This window comes from Candida dubliniensis, chromosome 5 (genome assembly GCF_000026945.1).
Source record: "Candida dubliniensis CD36 chromosome 5, complete sequence".
NCBI lineage: Eukaryota > Fungi > Ascomycota > Pichiomycetes > Serinales > Debaryomycetaceae > Candida > Candida dubliniensis.
This window is the reverse complement of record NC_012864.1, coordinates 377622-398898: the sequence shown is the minus strand read 5'-3', so window position 1 is coordinate 398898 and position 21277 is coordinate 377622. Positions and strand designations below refer to the sequence as shown.

Genomic DNA, 21277 nt, shown 5'->3' with positions numbered 1-21277 from the left:
ATTTCATTCGCAAAAACGAAAACCGAAAATTTTTTTTAATTCATTTTATCAAATTCATTTTCCAATCCTTTAACCAAAAAGAAAAGAACAGAACAACCATTCATACTTGTATATACATTAAGGATAATTATTCAAAATAGAGATTAAGAGATTAGTTTTTTTTTTTTTTGGAGGAGAAGAAGCAAGATACTGGGAATGACATATCTTATACTATAGTTGATTTAGAATGTTAAAATATCAAAATATATCACCACTCCTAATATATCGAAGTCGACCGAATAATCTACCTATAATAAAGACTTCTTGTTCATCATCTGCATTTCTATCAGTTTATAGATTAATATTTTATCAACAAAAACGACTATCAACATCTAAATCATTTTTTGAACAAACAGATCAGCCTTCTACTACTACTACTACTACAAAGACCATCCCAATAAATGAATATTCTATCCCACATAAGATTTCCAAATATTTAAGTGATTTATTAATAGCACAAAATGAAAGATTTCTTGATGAACCAATTCAAAATCTTATTGAACAAATACCAAATTTATCCAATGAATTAAAACGATCAATTGATTTTGAGAATAAATTATTTACAATATTATCATATGATCCAATATTAATTGATCCAAGAATATATTTACATTATTATGATGGTATAGCATCATTATCATTTTCCTCATCTTCAATATCTTCAGAGACGTCTTTGAAGAAATTATACATTGAACGATTATTATATCATAGGAAATTTCATTTATGTTGGCAATTATTTTTGGATTCTTGTAACAATAACAATAATAATAATAACACTTTGAATGAATTAGATGAATTTTTAGAAACAATTCACAATTATTTAATAAACAAATCTGGGAGTTATAAATTTAATTTATTGGATTTGATAATAAATTTGCCTCAAAATATTAATGAAAATAATATGCTTCAACAAATCATTGATTCAATTGAATATATTTGTAAACCTGATTTTAATATTGAACAAATGTTACAAATTTCTATGGATATCAATCAAATTTATAATTTAAATGAATTAGAGAAATATTATTCTAATTGTCAACAGGATCAAAATCAAGATACATTTGCACTTGACGTATTATATCTTAAACGAGTAATGAAATTAATTTTACAACAACAAGAAACATCAAAGGGTAAGAAAGGCATTATTCAAAACTATTTATTGCAATTCCCACACATTACTTCCCAACCTGGGTGGCTAAGTCTGATATTCCCATCTTTTAGTTCATCAACAAATTTCGTCCCAAAGAACAGCAACCAAGACATTATTAAACCTCCAAGGGATATTATTCCATTTATAGAGGCAAGCAAATTTATTATCCATGACAAGGAAACGAAATTAAATGAATTGGACATCTTGTATATATTACGGGAAAACTTGGTCAAACCATATACTATTTATCTGGCATATAATCAATCAACAATAGTTCCAATTACTCAACAAAACCAGAAGAAGAAGAGGACTAAAAATAAAATAATAATTAATGAATTAACTCGGAACTTGTTGAACGACCCTCCACGATTACAAATCATTTATAAAGAAAATATGAATCTATTAAATGAATCATTAATCATGGAATGTTTAAATATTTTGATTCCTTTTCTGGAAAATATTAAAGATTGTAATGAAGTATTTAATAAATTTGATGAAAAAATCCGATTAAACATTATTCAATCAATTGATATTGTTAATAAATTAAATTGTTGGCAAATTGAAAATTTGATTTTAAAATATAATTATCATGAACATAAATTCACTCGAGTTTTAATCAATCGATATTTGTATTTATACCGATCTGAAACAATGGAATTGGACCAATTAATTAAATTGGCTAAATCAAAACAAATCAAATCTAGGAACGCATTACTTGAAATCAATCGTGCATCGTTACTACGTGGTAGTGATGATATAGATCCTACATTGGTCTGTATTATTTTTGATCGATTGATACAATTAACTGTCCCCAAACAATCTGGTGGTAGCAGCAATGATAATCATGAAGTTATGACCACCACCGCCACTAATAATAATAGTCAATTTGCATTACAATTTAAATGGAATTTAACAAGAAAGGAAAAGAATAAATTCCATCAAACTATAAGATCTTTTGCTCAAACATTATCATTATTGACTCCAGATAAATTGTTGAAAATATTAATTATATTAGGCAAATTTATGAAAGATAATCAACAATTTTATTATCATAATGATACAGAGGGTAAAAATTATTTGATCAAATGCTTAACCAATGATATTTTCCAATTTATCAATAGAAACAATAAAGGAAGAAAAAGTGTTGATTATATAAATTCATTATTGGATCAAATCAATCAAGATTCATTACATGTTGGTGAACCTAAAATACTCTATTGGATTGAATATTGGTGGTTCAAATCAATTGTGTTGAATGATTATCAAAAATCATTTGAATTATTATCTAATCCGTCAACAACCACAACAACAACAACTATGGAAATGCAAAAGAGAAATACTCGAAATAATTTGATAAAATTCATTCCAGCAATTATATCAGGGATAATTGATAATAAACAATTCAATTCAATTGAAGATAAATTTGAATTTTTAATTAAATTCTTAATGGATTTGAAATTAAATAATTTTAATAATAAACTTACAATGAATGCCAGTGTTAAATTAATTAATCAAATTATTAAATCTAACAAAGGAAATAACATCAAGAATACACCTGACAGTAATAATAATAATAATAATAATAATAATAATAATAACACTAGTATAAATTCACTAAATACCACAACTAATATCAACACTAAAAGTCAATTATTAAATTTGATTCAATCAAATCCTAAAATGAAACAAGCAATTAAATTAATTGTTCATCATCATAAAAATAAATCCCATTCATAGTTTATAATGTATATTACAGCACTCATTTTCTTTTTTTATATTTTTAATAAATAAATAAAAATACCACCTCTACCAGTTATTGTGGTGGTTTTGATTAAGTTTTGGTTTTTGATTTCGATTTCGATTTCGATTTTGATTTCGATTCTGCTTTCGGTGTTTTCTTTCTCATTCTTTTATTAGTAAACTATTATAGATTAGGAGAAATTTAATAAAGTTAGTAAATCATCATCATTATCATCTTCATCACCATGGTCAGTTTGATTTAATTTGCCCAACTAATTAGAAATCTATTGTAATTCATATGATTCCACTCTTTTTCTTTTGGTCACCCCTCCCCCCCCCCCTTTAAGGACCCATAAATTGACTCATTATTTTTAATATATTCATTTATGTTTATTGAATAGTCATAGTTACATTTGAAATATATTTCTATACACTAAGTCCGAGTTCTATAGCAAAGGGCAAATTAGAGAGATGTGTCTTCAACCTAAGAAAAACGAGAAAAGTGGAACACTTTTTCAGTCGTGAGTGGCGACAAAAAATACGATGCCTGAAAATTTTCTTTTATAGATTCTTCTTAATTAATCTAATAATAAAGATGAATACGAAGACATATGGGGTAACTGAGCCCATATCAACTAATGGTCCAACACCAAAGGAGAATATTCTTAATGATACGCTCATCCAGGAATTGAAAAATAGAGGTTCATTTGAGAGTGAACAAGCAACTAAAAAAAGAGTTGAAGTGTTGACATTATTTCAACAGTTAGTTCAAGAATTTGTGTACACAGTATCGAAGAGCAAAAATATGTCTGATGCAATGGCACAAGATGCTGGAGGAAAGGTATTTACTTTTGGCTCTTATAGATTGGGAGTTTACGGTCCGGGATCTGATATTGACACATTGGTAGTTGTTCCCAAACATGTAACTCGTGATGACTTTTTTTCAGTTTTTGCAGATATAATTCGGAAACGGCCAGAGTTAGAGGAAATTGCTTGTGTTCCAGATGCATACGTGCCAATTATTAAGATAGAATTTGATGGTATTTCGATTGATTTAATTATGGCAAAATTGAATATTCCCCGAGTTCCCTTAGATTTGACTTTAGATGATAAAAATTTGCTCAAGAACCTCGATGAAAAGGATTTAAGATCTCTAAACGGGACTAGAGTAACTGATGAGATACTACAATTGGTTCCAAAGCCGACCGTTTTTAAACATGCTTTGCGTTGCATCAAAATGTGGGCTCAGCAACGTGCAGTTTATGGTAACATTTTTGGGTTTCCAGGTGGTGTGGCCTGGGCTATGTTGGTTGCTAGAATATGTCAGTTGTATCCGAATGCTGTTAGTTCGGTGATTGTGGAAAAGTTTTTTAATATTTACACAAAATGGAATTGGCCTGAGCCCGTATTGCTTAAATCTATTGAAGATGGTCCACTTCAAGTTAGAGTATGGAACCCAAGATTGTATCCACATGATAGACTTCATCGAATGCCAGTTATAACCCCTGCGTATCCTTCTATGTGCGCTACCCACAATATTACAAGTTCTACCCAGAAGGTGATTTTGGCAGAACTTTCTCGTGGCTCTTCTATTATGCAAGACATTCATGCTGGTAAAAAATCTTGGTCTGATTTATTTGAGAAACACTGTTTTTTTTATAAATATAAATTTTACCTTTGTGTTGTAGCAGCGACAATTGATTCTGCTGAAGAGCATAAAAAGTGGTCAGGTTTCATCGAAAGCAAATTGAGACAATTAGTATTGAAATTAGAAGTTGCTGAAGGTGTTGAAATTGCTCATCCTTATGTTAAAGATTTTTCACACACATTTCTTCTTGATGATAAAAATGCCGAGGATATAATCAACAGTTATGGAACATTGAGTGGAGAGGCTTTCTTGAGAACGTTACATTCGTCAGATTCTGATAAGGACAGTGATGAACATAACAAAATACGTTTGACTAAATACTACATTGGTCTAGACCTTAACTTGACTAAATCAAGCGATGGGGTAAGGAAGTTGGATATACAGTATCCTTGTGCTGAATTTTATAGTATATGCAAAGGCTCTACATCTTTTACTGAAGGAGTTAATTTTATTCAGATTAAAAACGTTAAATTGCATGACCTTCCTAATGACGTTTATGAAGATGGTGAAGAACGTCCAATAAAAAGTGGGAAGAAGAGAAAAAAGGTTATTAAAGAAGATGGCCAAAAGAGAGTTAGGAATGAGTCTTCTGCTTCACTGGCGTCTTTAAATGGATCAAGTTAAATATATATTTAACATATCCAAATTAATGTATATTTCACTTCAACATGTAAACATCCTCAATTGTACCTGATAGTAACTGATTGTAACTAGTTAACAGAATATCTTCTAACAGTGGCGTTGCATTCTCAATTGTATAATCCAAAGCTTCGCATAGCCAATCCACAAAATTCAATTTGGCTTCTGGAAGAAGTAAATAATTATTATATGATTGGGTGTATTGTTTCCATACTTCTTGATTTGATTCTTGAGTCCAAACCTCCGCTAGTTTGGATGATAACTCTCGTTGATGTTCGGGATTGGAAATGGTTCTTGAGTAGAAAGATCTAAATGCAATAAAAGAATTAATTGGTTTTAGTTTGATCTTTTTGGTTTTACTCGCCTTGGAGCCTTTTGAGTCCCATCTTATGTCGTTGAGTAAGCCGTATTCAAGCAATAGTTCTTGTAACGCATTACTAGCAACAGGAAGATCTGGTAACGAAGTAAATCTAAATCCATGTTTTTTACTTTTTTGAACTTCCCTTGTGTCTCTTCTTGGGGGATCTCTCCCAGGATGTACTCGAAAAAGAGAAGTAAACTCCTTAGGTACTGTCTTCATACTCCTTTTTTTGTTTCCCATATTACCTTGACGTAGTATCTTTTGTTACATATTGTAGAACAAAAATGTTAAAAATTTAGAGTTGAAATTTTACATGAACCAAATTGTAGTGTGCATATAAGAAATGTTAACAAAAAATGATTAGTTTGTGTAATAATGCTAGATACGAGCTGCACGTGCTAAGGATATAAAAACGGTAAAAGGGTTTATTGTGGCTAAATCAATGAAGTTAACTATAAATACCCTGTGTTATCATCTGGAATTGATCATACAATCTAGTGTACATACTCCCAAGACTTTTTCCAATCAAAAAGTTTTCCACGAACTGGTCAGTGTCTTCATCATTGAGTTGTAACTGTAACCTTTGTCTTAATAAAACACTTGTGTTTTCTCCATTATTAAAACAAGGTAAAGTTGAATCTCTTTGCATAAGTTCAACAATTTCAATTATCTCTTCACTATTATCTCTTAACGATTTGAAGCATTGTTTACATAAATGAACAAACTGAGAATATATTTCACTATCAACACCACCAAGTAGTTCCACATATTCAACTGTGAGTTTAAATGGGGCAGCTTCAAATCCTACACTTCCTGGAGAATTTGAAAGTAAAAATCCAAAATCAATATGAATAATATGACCATCTCTATCAACCATTATATTACCGTTGTGTCTATCCTTTATCTGTAGCACGTAACAGATTATGGAATAGGCAGCTAAGCTTTTGGCAAAGTTTTGCTGGGCCGTTCTAAAACTTACTGAGTTTTCCAGCCCAAATACACTATGAAAATAATCAAGTAGTGTAAATATTTTTCCTTTATCATTTTCACCACTTTTAATTGAATGTTCAGTAAAAGACTTCTTGATAGAATGAATGGACATTGCATTAGTGATAGTTTCAACTAAACCCGTGTTGGCACTAGTTATTAAAATTTTCATTCTTTTAGTCCAAACAGGTACCTGATTTTTCTTCCAAATATTAGATATCATGGAAATCAATTGACAAGCAAAAGCTTCTTGTGGCAAATCGTCTCCATTTTTTGCTATCACTGAGCATAAATCCCAATTTTTCAAATGACCATAAGCACTAGACTTTTTGATCCTTTGCTTTTTGGTGTTCCAATCTTCTCCCAACTTAAAATCATTTTCTAACTTCCTTTCCCCAGCACTAGGTTGATCGCTTTGCAATTGACTTAATTTTTCAAAATCAAAGGAGTCGAATTGGTCTTGTAATGCAATCATGGATTCGACAATACGATTCTTGATCAAAAATGATTGTTCAGAATTTGCCTTCCCAGAACTGTCTAATTGCTGTAACATAACTGCTGCAATTCTCATCTGATCGGCTAAAACCTTTGTGGATACTTCCTTTGAATTCAAAGATGGAAAGCCTGAAAGTTTCAGCTGTTCCGTAACGGTGGGGGTAACTAGCATTTCTGGAGAAAAACTATCCGATGAGACAGCGGTTCTTCTAGCTATTGGCATTTCACTTAGGTCTGCTTCTTCAGTACTCTCGTTACAAATAGCACTTGTAACAGTCTCAGTGATATGGCTTTCAAGATTGTTCTCCTTTGAAAAATTACCATCCGGCACTTCAGAAAACGAATTCATCTTTTTTACACTCGTATTTGTTGCTCCAACTATATTTTTTCTGGCAATAATTCTTTGGTTATATTCAGTTGTTGGATTGAAATCTATCTCATCGCTCAAATATTCAATAAAAAGTAAAAAAGGTACTCGTTCTGCCGAATTCAAAACACTAGCTTCGTTAACATTTAACTTAAGAATTTTATGATATTTTTTGTTTCTGTTGCTTGTTACGGGCAAAAGTTGAGGAATATCAATTTCACTTGGTAGTAAAGTGTCATTGATAATCGAAAGCTCTGCTCTTAAAGCTGAAAGTCTGGCTTCTTTTGGAACTTGAGAAAGTCTGATTGAAATATTCTGCAATGCCATAATAAATTGTGTCTCATTCTTGGCATAGTTTACTTGCAAAATTTTCGTTAAATAATCATTATCAAAGCCTGGCATAAACTTGGGTTGTTGGAGAGTATTCTTCTGTAAATCATTGGCAATTGCATTATTGTTATATAAAAGTGATGTTTCTGATTCTGTTGACGATAAAAAAGGGATTAAATCCCTACTGTCCGCTTTTGACAAATCTGGCAATGATTGCGAATTCACATTATATCCGTCCATACTATCCCACAGCAGAGCCATAACTTTTGAAGTAAGCGTAGATAGTCTTTTCTTGGATTTTATGGCTGTGTTTACATGTAAGTTTTCTTCGGTCTCTAAAAATTTAGTGGACCCTCCTTTCAAAGAACCATTTAAGTCCATCTTATAAAATTCTTTCTCTAGTTCAATACTAGTTTTATTATCGTCATCGTCAGTGGTATATGCTTCTGATTCATCGGACAGAAAAGACAAACTTGCTTTCTTGGTACTTCTTCTGGGAACAGATGCTGACCTTGAAAGGGAAGGTTTAATCAGGGAAGACACTACAGTTTCATCATCAGAATGTGATTCCTTTGGTATGTCGGCTGACATTCTTTGATTCTTCAAAGTTAAATTCTTGGTTAATGATTTCTGAAAGTTTGCCAATTTGAATACTAAAGACTTTTGTTGCTTTCCCTGAGCTTTTATCATAGGTAAACAATAATTTTTGAAAGACGGTAAAAGTGCAGATGACGCAACGGCACCGCATAGGACCAAAGCGGGAAATAAGTTTTCTCTAAACTCGGGAGCTTTGACAACCAGTAGTTCTGTGTTAAACATAATGTTTTGGATTTTAGTTACCAAGTTTCTAGCAGCTTGAAATGATCGAGATTCAGGTTCATTTTTCAACTCAAAAATGTAAGCTTGCAAGTTCCAAAATACAATTAAACTGAAATGAGGGTACCTGCAGCTAGAAGTAATTATAAATTCTTCAAGTGCCATGGAGTTACTATCGTATGTAACTAACAATTGGACAAACTGAGGAATGAAAAATTGCAAATCTTCATACGGGAAGGAATATAACTTCTTGACAAGCTCGTGTTGAATTCCAATGCTATCATTATGGTTTTTTAACTCATAAATACAATTGAATAAACTGAACAGTGAAGATTGAATACGCTCCAAAAGTTGTTTACTTGGAGCCTCAGGCGTATTTTCAGACATTGCCTATGGTTACGTGGTTTAAAAGAGTGTGTTGGCAGTTGTCCAAAACTTTGTTCGCTGGATTTTTTTTTTTTACGACTTGATTACATGCAGTCATATTTTGTATATCGATTAAATACTTAACGCTAAAATAAAACGAGTTAAACAAATATATATAAATTAAGAACTAAAATAGATAAAATTCCTTGATTCTAATTCAAAATCTATTAAGATGACCATATACTAAAAGTCCGAACATTAATTACTTTCTGGTTTCTTGAAAGCCGGGTAATGGAATTTTTCATCAAACTTCTGACCTGGAACAATTGGAGCAACCGTAAACAATCTTTCCCTTAAAATCTCAGGATCCTCCTTTAAATCGAACTTCTTATAAATAATGTACTCAAGATTTTTAACCCCCTTGTCACCTTCATTTACTTCTCGGAAAAACTTAGGGTGAAATTCGACACCATCCTCTAATCGCTTTTTTGCTTTTATTCTCTGTTCATTTTCAACTTTCAGTTTTTCCTCTGTTGCAATTTCATGATTTCTTTGAGCTAAACCTGTGATTGTAGGTTTCCAGAGCTTACGTGATTCAAAATCCCATTGTTCTTTTAGCGGTCTAACTTTTGGCTTCAATGTCTTCGAGCCTCCTGTATCATATAAAACTTCTTTCTTTCCTGTTTTAATGTTCTTTATATACATCACTTCATTCCATTTTCCCGAAATCTGAAATAAGTCTTTCTGCGTTTCCAAATCCTTGATAATTCCTTCAATTGAGTCGTACGTTCCATAAATAAATCCTTTCGTTTTAAATTCAATATTAGCTTCCAATCCATTTCGTTCGCATTTGACGTACATGTGGTCGCCTAACTCGGTCCTCATTTTTCCAAATAAAATACCTCTAACATAAACATTTGGTTGGTTCATTACGTAAACCTCGTTGTCCCATTTGCCAAGAGTCACGTATCCACAACCTTCCATAATAGCAGCAGATGAATTACCTAGAAATCTAGATTTAGGAATGACTACTCCATCAACCCTTATTTTCTCCTCTGGCATGATATAGAAATACGAAGACTTTGGTGGGTGGTGTGAGGTTTGTTCCGACAAGTAGTACGCTGATTTATTATTTGGTAATTCGTCCCAATAACAAGTGAAAACTTCACCCAATACCGGATTTAATGGCTTCTTTACAGCTTTAGGGGAGATATGCCAGCTGGCTAAATACCACCTAAGTATCCCAATGAATCGATCTAAGGGATCTTCAATGTTGTTGGATTCAATTAATAACTTTGGAATTTGAAAAAAATTTGTAATTCTTTCTAACATGGACTTCTTTTCCAATATAAATGTTGGAAGAGTTATCTTTGAAAGATCCATACCGGGCCGCAATTGAGCGATAATACTCAATAATATATTCTGGTATTCGCTGTCAACTTCGTCAATATCATCAGAATTGTCCAATTTAGCATGACTTGAGTCATCTTCATTGTCTTCTGAGCTTGTTTTTAGCTTCAACTTATCTAATTTAGCTGTTAATCCCATACTGATTATCTAAAACCTCAACGAAAGAAAACTACAATATTTGCTGGTTATATTTTTATTACTTTTCTGATTGCATGGATACACGACCTTTTTTCTTATCCCTCAAATGATCAATGTTTAACTTATACAACTCAAGTAGATCTGATAATGAAACAACAATTCTTAGTTTAGTTTCAATACACGAAATCTACTGGGGAAGACTGAATCAAAGCAGCTTTAAAAAAACAATTCTAAATGGAATCTTCAGTCTATTACAGTTTGCGGATTGGCTTCAGATTTCATAAGATGTTACATAGTTGCAGAGGGGTGGATAATTATATTTAGAAAATCCTTACGTTTTAATCTAGTCACTTTGTTCTTGTAGTACATTGAAATTTCTACCAAACTAGTTCACGAGAAGGTACAGACCTGTCCGATCGTGACTATTTAATCCAATAATTAAAAAATACTGAAATAGTAGAAGGCATAAAGATAGCTCTGGTAATATTTATCAACTTTGTCAGAGAACTAGTAAGTATATATGATTTTTAAATAGACTTTGAGTCTAGTGTAATTTTATACTGGACATTTTAAGGTTGTTGTGATAAGTATCATTTCTCCTCATTTAATAGGAAGAGTGTGCGTGTGTTATTTTTTCTACAATAATTTGAATAATTCGGACCACGTTAACTCAGACCTCAAGTACTATTTAGATCAAGCAACAAATCATGAATACACATCTGGAGGCACTTTTTCAAATAAATCAACGTTTGCTATTTCATATAAGAACTTTATCAAACTTTCCAGTGTTTGACCCTCAAAAAATTACAAGTGATGTTGAAACCGATATCAAAAAAATGGTTTCTATTATGAAATTCAAAAGACTTACAAATGAAGATGAAGCTATAATGAAAATGATAAATGATTGCTCTAAAGTATTGCAAGAGATGTTATTAGAAAGAATTATGTTGCAACAGGACTCAATTCAATTTTTTACTGAAAAAGAGGCTCTGGATAGTTCATTTTCAAATACAGTGGACGATGCTATTGAAGATGGCGATGACAGGAAGACCAAAAGTAGAAGACTTACAAAAAAGCAGTTGCTTGTGTTGGAGGGATGGTTTCAAAAACACAAGAACCATCCATATCTGCAGAAAGACCAAACTAACTTATTAATCAAGTCAACAAAACTTTCGAAATCACAAGTACAAAATTGGTATGTGTAAAATAACTAAATAACTTTCATTCGTTGTAACTCTACTAACATGCTAATAGGATATCCAATAGAAGAAGAAAGGAGAAAAATACTAAGGTGTCACCTGAGTTGGCTGCTTTGTTATTAACAGGATAATGTGACAATTTTCAAATAAGTATTTGAATCTATTTGTCCATGGTGATGTCTTATTTTTACATTATTGATATTATTCTCCCAGGTGTTGAGCGTCTAAGAAAATATTAAAGAGTAATGAAGTATAGGAGTATATGATTCACTTGAGCTTTATAGAACAGAATCAGAAAGAGTTCTAATTATGAGTTTGACAGTATTTATTTTAAGTATCAAATTCAATGCAGTGATGAAGCAGTAATTTGATAAACTATTGATATTTTCAGTTTTTCAAAATGGAATGATATTAAATATACTTAAATCAGTTAAATGCAAATATCTCTTTTCCTTCACCAATAAAAGAGCACAACATTACAACTAGCATCGCACATTTTTTGTTCAAGTTCGACATATCAAATGCCAAACGTATCAGTTCACAACTAATAAAGCCATGATCAAGGTGTTTACAGATAAATGTGTAGAATACGAAGCCTCATATCTAACGTATTATTGTAAGATAAGACATTGTAATTGTGTCATTATAGTAATTCTATTATGTGATGATAAAAAGAAATTTCATCAAAAAGGAAATATACAACATACGAATAAATAAACATATATCCCACCATTGTAATAAAACCTCACCCATCAATTCACATTTTGCTCAACACCAATAATTCCATAAACGTTTGTACAATGGTTTAGCCATGTTAGCAGCTTTTTCTTCTTCAATTTCTGCTCTTATAAGATCTAAATCAAATGACCTTCTGCCACTATCTAAATCGATATCCTCCAACTTGACCCATAATTTCCAATTTCGAGTGTACAATTTATGACCAATATAAAAAATCAAAATGACCACTGCTCCCAAATAATTTTGGAAAAAATTTTCTGCATTTGCTTTACCTTTATTATTCAAGGGGAATAATGCTGTCCAAAATTGAATCACCAACACCACACATAAAAATATCATTGAATAAATTGATCCGGCAACTCCAGTTAAGGCGGTAAAAGTCAATTCTTGTAATGAACGGCCTTGTTTTCTTAAAGCCAATCTGAATCGGACGTGACATAATCCAATATTAAACCATGAGAAAATGGTTGCAAGACCAGCTACACTCAATAACCAATTAAATATAGTTGCTTCATCATGATAAGCAGAAAGGAAACATAACAAACCAAATATTGCTGACATTGCCAAACCACCTAATGGACGACCTTTCCTATCAACGTAAGCAAATATTTTAGGTCCTAAACCTTGAGCACCTAAACTTTGAATAGTTCTTGAACAACCATAAACTGCCAGGTTCCCCACTGACAAAACCGATATTAATATACAAGCATTAAAGATTGATGGCAAGGCATAGATGCCACCATTTTTAATGGCAATGACAAATGGTGATGCGCTGGTGCCACTTGCTCCTAAAAGTTGTGGGGAATTGGAAGGAACTAATAATCCAATAAAAGTTAATGATAAGAAATAAAAAAGGAAAATTCTCCAAAAAACTTGTCTAATGGCTTTAGGTAAAGATTTTTGAGGATTAGCAACTTCAGCACTAGCTAATCCAACCATTTCTGAACCTGCCATGGAATAAGAAGCGGTGACAAATGTAGTTGCCACCCCTTTAAACCCATTAGCAAATGCTCCATCTTGTTTCCAATATTTATTACCAATAAATTCATGAGTTGGTCCACCTCCGCATACTAACACCACACCTAATATTATAAACCCGACAATAGCAATTATTTTAAATATTGTTAAATACATTTCGGCATCACCATAATATTTGACGCCAAAAATATTAATAACAACAATCATCACATAAAATATCGCCACCCAACTTGCTGGATTAATGTTATCATTCCAATAAGTAATACACATAGCAGCAGCAACTAATTCTAATGGTAAAACAATCAACCACATAATGGCATAATTCCATCCCACAGCAAATGCCCAAGACGAATCAACAAACATATTAGCATAAGTAGAAAATGCCCCATTAACTGGGAATGCAACACATAATTCTCCTAATGAATGAATAATACAAAAGACCATGGTTCCAGTTATCCCCCAAGCAATTAATAAAGCAGCGGGGCCACCTTGATGTAAAGCACCTCCACTACCTATTAATAACCCTGTTCCTACTGAACCCCCTAATGCTATCATTTGCACATGTCGATTTTTCAAATCACGTCTCAATTCTCCTTGTTGATCTGGTTTAAGCAGTTTTTCTATATCATAATCATTAGCAAGGTCAGTGTGATGTGGAGATGATGATGATAATGAGGAAGATGAGGATGACGCTAGTGGTGGTTTTTGTTCTTGTGGTTTAAATGAATCTTTAAATGCTTGCCATTTTGAAATAGGAGTGGTATTTGCTGGCAGTGTCATGTTAGTAGATGGTTCAAGACTATTCTGGAGCAGGTCAATGTTGAACTCATCTTTCTCTTTAGTAGTCATTCTTCTGGGTGTAACAATATATATAAGTAACCTAGAGTGTTATCAAGTGGTTACTATTTGAGGTTGGGAAAAAGGATAAAGAGAAAGAAAGAAAGAAGGAAAGAATACTAAAAGCCTAAATAATGAAAGAAAAACTTCTGGAGATTCTTACACTTGAAGTTGGAGAACAAGTAGTATAGGGTGACTAATCCAAAGCATATTGACAAGAAAAAAAAAAATTTTCAAAACTTGCGGCATTTTGCAGTCATTGCTAACAAAGTAGTAGTAGTTCACCCACTTTTTGAATGAAACAAATACTAGATATAAGTTCAATTATTGGTCAAATAAACAATGGATGTGATATAAAAGAGCTTAGTCATATCCTATACTTGGTCCCACTTGACTTGCATTCAATCTTTTTTATTAAATTAATGATTTGGGGTGCCATATAGTTTGAGCTAGCCTAAAAAAAAAAGAAACCAAATTTGAAAAAAAAAAAAACGCCGTTTGAAAAAATTCGTCGTGTGATTCGTCCAGATAGATTTGAATATTATGATATAAATAAAATGGTCAATATAAATATACCAAAGATGATAAATATTGAATGAATAGAATAATAGCATTCTGGTTGCTGCAAAAAGTCAATCTTGTTGTTGCATATCATAATTGTAACTATCTGGGGTAAAAAATTAAATAAAAAAAATTTCATAAATATTTAATTTAAACAAAGTGTGGCAATGAAAAACGTTCAACTCAAAATTTTTTTGTTCCCGAGACACAACCGAAATTGGTGCTTCATCACGTGTATTGTTTTTGCAAAACTTATTTGTGCGTATATAAGTAGATTTAAGTCACGTTCTCATCCTCGGAACTGGTGCGAATGAGATCACGAAATCGCTTATTCGCGGGAAAATCTTAAAGCTTGAGCCTCACTTGCATCTGTTTTAGGAAGTCAAGGTATTGGTTATTTCCTACCCGAAACCCAGGCTCAGCTTATGACATATAATAAAGCCACGGTGAATAATAGTAATTGACAATGTAAACGATGTAAGGGGAAGACACAAGGGGCCAAATATGTTGTGTGTTTATAAAGAAGTAATAAGGAGGAAGATTTTTGCTAGGGTCTAACCTCCTTATTATCCTAAACTAATAATTGAGTGTGGTGTGTAAACTAATGTTGGGTTAAAATTAGAGGATTGAATTTGTTGAGTAAGATAAGAAACAATCAATGACACTTTTTTTTTGTAAAGATTTTGCTTAAATACTGAGTGAAATCTAAGAACGTTGAACTTAACCATAAATTAAAAATGTTGCATACTATGCAAATCAATTGTAGTTGTGTTTAGCAAACCAGTACTGTTGTTGTGCAAGAAATCAAAATACTGGATTTATGAAACTCTTTCTGTTTTCAGAATTAAGTTCAACCTGGAAGTAAGGGAAAACCATATCAACGACAACCCCTAAATGCTATTCTATTTTTATTTTTTTCGGGCCGGAGACTCTTTTGAGAGTTCTAAAGTTTCAAATTTGCCACATAAACTTGCTTTCAACAAACAATTCTGTAGAATCGAGTTTCATTTTGAATTCATGTTTTTTTAGTGTATTTCTAGAATTGTATAGGTTTTGAGTTCTTTTGCATTTAGAGTAACAATAGGGTTTTATATCCTTACTGTGCATGACAATAGCAACTAGTATATGTTAGATTTATATTATTCCTCGCATGCTTTCACATGAAACGTCAAATAATTAATGCATTTAAGTCTTAGTCTTTGTTGTTGTTGTTGTTGGTTAGTTTATACTTAAGAACTCCAATCATTACAAAAGAAAATCACCAAAAATGTAGCTCGAAAAGATCTTCAAATCATTGCTATTATTCTACTGCCCGATCTATTTGCCATAATTTTATTGTGTGGCTTTTCCTTAAAAGAAACATTGTTATTATTTTTTCAAACAATTAACGCAAGGGGTCTGTTCGAGAAAATAACTAAGTAAGTTGAGCTTCAACATATAACTTATAATCAATGAACGATGATGGGTCTAAGGACTTTGTCTTTAACACATTGCATATATCTGTTTCTTCTGGTGGTCTTTACTATAATGCCAAGACAGAAATGCCATTGCATCTACAATTCCTATCATTGCTGCAATGTTTCACACATCATATGATATGATAAGTTAGAATTAAACTATTGCTGTCCAAAACTAAAATATTATAATAGTTTGACTAAATAGACTTCATTATTTTTTTACTAAATATAAAAATAGTTAGTGGTTGTCCTCGTTAAAAGTATACAAACCAGTAAGCAAGCATGAATTGGGCAATAGGAAAGCCTTTACTATGTAGGAAATAATTTGCCATTTCTATTAGAAGAAGAACAAACCAAAAGTTTGGTAAAATCAACACAACCATTACAGTAAATCTTGGTTACAAACACGTCCAATCAATTGAAATCCCAACAGGAGAAGGAGAACAGGTTATGAACACAGGAAAACCACAATGTTAGTATGGATAGACTAGTGGTTGTGGTTGTTGGAGGAGACAGGAGGTAGAGAGTGGAGGAAGTGAGTTTGCCCTAGGTGAGCGTGTCTCGAGTAACAAAAAAAAAAAAAGAAAACACAAAAGGAGATTATTCAACAATAGCTCTTATGTATATATAAGAAGGAAGAAGAAGAAACTTATAGAATAATACAATATGAAACACTCCCTCCCTCCTCCCAAAATAAACCCAACTTTTTAAAAACTTTTGAAAGTAACATTGGAAACCGCTTTTTTTTTACAAATCAAATCAACTCAAAGTAATAGTATCATTATTCCTTTAACACTTTCAATAGAAGATTTGAATAAATCAGAACTACAAACTAGATAAAGTTCTATTACTCAGCGTCAACTTTTTTTTTTTTCTTTTTTTGGTATTTCCGGTTGTACATTTCCACCATCGATATTAGTTTCCATTACCATTACGAGTTTAAATTCGAATTTCTTTAGCCTATAAGTCGGCTATTTGATTGTTTTACTCCTAGATAGAAGAATAATTCCATTTGCATCTCATCCTTTTTCTGGATTGCCCATCAAAATATGATTTTTAAAACTGAAAATTCATCAACACCACCAAATGCTGATTGGTCTCAAAGCAAAGGTTTTACCAACCCAGGTTCATCAATCCCTATTTTAGAGGATGATTGTGAATTAGACCACGAAAATCTTGCTTTATTGAATAGTGGAGAACATGTACATGAACAGATATTTCATCAAACTTCAGAATTAAACGGTATTGGAGTTGTTGCCCCTTCACCAGAGATGATGGTTAATTTGAATAATCAACCTGGTTACCAATACAACAACAATAATAATAATCTTGCTCATGATTTGTATTTTACTGGACCAATGCAAATGCCTTCAACTCAACATCCTTATACAACAAATGCCAATAATCGTTTATCATATTCAAATTCTTCAGAGGAATTTTCTCCAGTTGGTGCAAACAACATGTCACCTGATTCTACAGGAAATTCATCTAACCTTGCTGGTAATAATAATTATAATAATAATAAAAGAAAAGCCAGTAATGAGTCTTTTTCACCAGTGTCTAGTCTGCATCACCATTATGGCACAGAGACTGGTAATAATGGTATAAGTAAGGCAAGCCACAGGTCAAGGAAAAAACTATTGGATGAGAAAGATGCTGCTTTGATTGCTCGAGATGATTCTGAATTGACTGAAGAGGAATTACAATTGAAACGTAAGGCACAAAACCGAGCTGCTCAAAGAGCATTCCGAGAACGTAAAGAATCGAAATTAAAAGAATTAGAAGCAAAATTATTAGCTAGTGAAGAAGAACGACAAAAATTACTTGATGAATTAGAATCAATTAAAAAACAAAACATTTCCATTGCCACTGAAAATGAAATATTGAAACATAACGGAATAGGAAATACTAATAATAATAATGATATTCAAATTGGTAATAATATTATAGGTCATGGTCGTTTACTAGTTGATAAATTTAATTTTCCCAAGACTCAAAAAGATTTTATTCAACATGTATTACAAGGTACTAATCATCAATTAAAAGATGAAAATAAAGATAAAATATATAATGATAATCAAGGTCATAAATTACTAGCTCTTGGTGCCGTTTGGGATTATTTACAAATTAAAGCTGAAGAAGCCGATTTGGATTTTAATTCTATTGATTTTAATGATGTAATGGAAAAATTAAAAGGGAATGAAAAATGTCATGGTTATGGTCCAGCATATCCTCTTGAATTAGTCAATGAAGCAATTGAAAGTAGTTTAAATTGAGTCTTCCCCCCCACCTCAAACTTTTGGTATAAGAGGGAAGAAGAAGAATAAGAAGAGAATTTTTGCATATTTTGTTTACTAGAAAGTTTAGTTGAGTATTTACAAAGGATTTTGATTATTTTTTTTTTCTTAAATTAATACTTGATTAGATTCTTTAGGTTGGAAATTTTAATTCAGTTCAGTTCAGTTATATTTGTTGTTCCAGATTAGTATTTTGCCATATTTTGTTTCAAGTACAATTTGGGCTATATTCATATTTTTAGTTGCCCAGTGATGGTTTTAGAGTTTATTAAGTAAGTGTGTTTGTTTAAAGTTTGTAATATACATATTTCAATCAATCTATAGTAAGTTTTCTAAGCCTCTCATTCAACTTGTTGTTATACCTCTAAGACTGTGTAAACATTGATTTGGTTATACTAGAAGGAACTTCAATACATCTCACATGGTAGCACTTGTTGTAGAACTTTCTAGCAAAAAATTTTTCTTCTCTGTCAATGAAAAATTTCTTCACTATTAAAGTAAACCACCTCCTCAACCTCGAAAAATAACTTCCAGCAACAATCAATCCCATTTCTAATAATCAGTTTTTAACTTATACAATAATGACAACAGCAGACGAATACAAGGCAGAAGGTAATAAATACTTTGCTGCTAAAGAATTTGAAAAGGCCATTGAAGCATTTACTAAAGCAATTGAAGCCTCACCTGAACCAAACCATGTTCTTTATTCCAATCGTTCTGGGTCTTATGCCTCATTAAAAGATTTCAGTAATGCTTTGAAGGATGCCGAAGAATGTGTTAAGATCAATCCTAATTGGGCTAAAGGTTATAATAGAATTGCAGGGGCCGAATTTGGATTAGGTAATTTTGATCAAGCCAAATCAAATTATGAAAAATGTTTAGAATTGGATCCTAATAATGCCATGGCTAAAGAAGGTTTAAAATCAATTGAATCTGCCTTGGCATCTGGTAATGGTGGTGATGACAACGATTTAGGATTTGGTAAAATTTTAAATGATCCTAATCTTTATACTAAATTGAAAAATAATCCCAAAACCAGTGAATTTATGAATGATCCTCAATTTGTGGCTAAACTTGAACGTCTTAAAACTAATCCACAATTGGGTAATCCAGAAATGTTTAGTGATCCAAGATTATTGACAGCATTTGCTGCCTTGATGGGTATTGATATGAATTTACCAAACATGGGTTTCACCGCTCCAAACGAATCACAATCTAATGAACCAAAGGAGGAACCAAAGGAGGAAGAAACTAAACCAAAAGCAAAGGAAGAACCTAAAGCAACTGAAGACAAAGACACTCCAATGACTGATGCCCAAGATGAAACTACTAATGACGCCAAATCTCAAGCTGATATTGCTAAAGCTGAAGGTAATACCTTATATAAGAAACGTCAATTTGATGAAGCAATTGCCGCATATAACAAAGCTTGGGAATTACATAAAGATATCACTTATTTAAATAATCGTGCTGCTGCTGAATATGAAAAAGGTGATTATGATGCTGCTATTACTACATGTGAAAAGGCAATTGATGAAGGTAGAGATATGAGAGCTGATTATAAATTAATTGCTAAATCGTTTGCTCGATTAGGTAATATTTATTTGAAAAAAGATGAATTACCTGAAGCCGTGAAAAATTTTGAAAAATCTTTAACTGAACATCGTACTCCAGATGTATTAAATAAATTAAGATCAACTCAACGTGAAATTAAAACAAGAGAATTAAATGCTTATATAGATCCTGAAAAGGCTGAAGAAGCAAGATTACAGGGGAAAGAATATTTCACTAAAGGTGATTGGCCAAATGCTGTTAAAGCATATACAGAAATGATTAAAAGAGCACCAGAAGATGCTAGAGGATATTCTAATCGTGCTGCTGCATTAGCTAAATTATTATCATTTCCTGATGCTGTACAAGATTGTAATAAAGCTATTGAAAAAGATCCAAATTTCATTAGAGCTTATATTAGAAAAGCTAATGCTCAATTGGCAATGAAAGAATATAGTCATGTAATGGATACTTTAACTGAAGCAAGACAAAAAGATATTGAATTGAATGGTGGCGTTGGTAAATCAACTCATGAAATTGATGAATTAATGAATAAAGCAACTTATCAAAGATTTCAAGCTATTGAAGGTGAAACTCCTGAACAAACTATGGAAAGAGTTTCAAAAGATCCAGAAATTGTTCAAATTTTACAAGATCCAGTAATGCAAGGAATTTTGGCTCAAGCAAGAGAAAATCCAGCAGCTTTACAAGATCATATGAAAAATCCTGAAGTTTATAAGAAAATTAATATGTTGATTGCTGCTGGAGTTATTCGTACCAGATAAGTGTCACAATGTAGCGCTATTTAATTTAAATAACAGTGATATATACGCTACTGATTCACGTGCAAGGTGAATTCTCACGCAGTTTATGGTGGTTGGTGACTTACTGTAAATTAACTATAATGCTCGTATGTGTAATATTGGACACTGCGGGCTAAGTGTAAGCCTTCGAGTAACCTCTATTCCGTTCGAGTGTAAATATAAAAGGATTGTATGTATTTGTATATTCCTGAATCTTCGCCTTTGCTTGCATGAGGTCCATTTCAACTAAATAAACAATTTTCTAGATTTCTTCCACTTCTATAGAATTCAACATTTCCATACATGCGAGTAATGATCATTCTCATTACTCACACATTCACACTTAAATCCTTTGGTTTGGTTCAACACA

At 32.1% G+C, this 21277-nt stretch overlaps 9 protein-coding genes and 1 pseudogene across 9 annotated transcripts, besides 2 other annotated features; 5 read left to right on the top strand and 5 right to left on the bottom strand. All coding sequences in view use genetic code 12, as the record gives it.

Annotated features, from left to right (window-relative positions):
* Positions 1–226: 226 nt before the first annotated feature.
* Positions 227–2926, top strand: CD36_51590 (conserved hypothetical protein; the record flags this gene model as incomplete). The annotated part of the gene is made up of 1 exon (XM_002420418.1): positions 227–2926. The coding sequence occupies one exon, from the start codon at positions 227–229 to the stop codon at positions 2924–2926; it is 2700 nt and encodes an 899-aa protein (XP_002420463.1).
* A 598-nt stretch (positions 2927–3524) lies between these two features.
* PAP1 (poly(A) polymerase, putative) lies at positions 3525–5201 on the top strand (the record flags this gene model as incomplete). Its single annotated transcript, XM_002420417.1, has 1 exon — positions 3525–5201. The coding sequence occupies one exon, from the start codon at positions 3525–3527 to the stop codon at positions 5199–5201; it is 1677 nt and encodes a 558-aa protein (XP_002420462.1).
* A 34-nt stretch (positions 5202–5235) lies between these two features.
* Positions 5236–5817, bottom strand: MTLALPHA1 (MTL alpha 1, putative; the record flags this gene model as incomplete). The annotated part of the gene is made up of 1 exon (XM_002420416.1): positions 5236–5817. The coding sequence occupies one exon, from the start codon at positions 5815–5817 to the stop codon at positions 5236–5238; it is 582 nt and encodes a 193-aa protein (XP_002420461.1).
* A 208-nt stretch (positions 5818–6025) lies between these two features.
* Positions 6026–8959, bottom strand: CD36_51560 (phosphatidylinositol 4-kinase, putative; the record flags this gene model as incomplete). The annotated part of the gene is made up of 1 exon (XM_002420415.1): positions 6026–8959. One exon carries the CDS (start codon positions 8957–8959, stop codon positions 6026–6028), a length of 2934 nt encoding a protein of 977 aa, XP_002420460.1.
* A 237-nt stretch (positions 8960–9196) lies between these two features.
* CD36_51550 (oxysterol binding protein, putative) lies at positions 9197–10486 on the bottom strand (the record flags this gene model as incomplete). Its single annotated transcript, XM_002420414.1, has 1 exon — positions 9197–10486. The coding sequence occupies one exon, from the start codon at positions 10484–10486 to the stop codon at positions 9197–9199; it is 1290 nt and encodes a 429-aa protein (XP_002420459.1).
* Positions 10487–11193: 707 nt separating this feature from the next.
* Positions 11194–11816, top strand: MTLALPHA2 (MTL alpha 2, putative; the record flags this gene model as incomplete). The annotated part of the gene is made up of 2 exons (XM_002420413.1): positions 11194–11681; positions 11741–11816. 2 exons carry the CDS (start codon positions 11194–11196, stop codon positions 11814–11816), a joined length of 564 nt encoding a protein of 187 aa, XP_002420458.1.
* Positions 11817–12263: 447 nt separating this feature from the next.
* On the bottom strand, positions 12264–12410 carry CD36_51535 (annotated as a pseudogene).
* Positions 12264–12410: a sequence feature.
* A 43-nt stretch (positions 12411–12453) lies between these two features.
* CD36_51530 (amino acid transporter, putative) lies at positions 12454–14250 on the bottom strand (the record flags this gene model as incomplete). The annotated part of the gene is made up of 1 exon (XM_002420412.1): positions 12454–14250. One exon carries the CDS (start codon positions 14248–14250, stop codon positions 12454–12456), a length of 1797 nt encoding a protein of 598 aa, XP_002420457.1.
* Positions 14251–17305: 3055 nt separating this feature from the next.
* Positions 17306–18532, top strand: FCR3 (AP-1-like transcription factor, putative; the record flags this gene model as incomplete). Its single annotated transcript, XM_002420411.1, has 1 exon — positions 17306–18532. One exon carries the CDS (start codon positions 17306–17308, stop codon positions 18530–18532), a length of 1227 nt encoding a protein of 408 aa, XP_002420456.1.
* A 602-nt stretch (positions 18533–19134) lies between these two features.
* On the top strand, positions 19135–20889 carry CD36_51510 (heat shock protein, putative; the record flags this gene model as incomplete). Its single annotated transcript, XM_002420410.1, has 1 exon — positions 19135–20889. One exon carries the CDS (start codon positions 19135–19137, stop codon positions 20887–20889), a length of 1755 nt encoding a protein of 584 aa, XP_002420455.1.
* A 1-nt stretch (position 20890) lies between these two features.
* Positions 20891–21277: part of a mobile genetic element that runs on past the window's edge.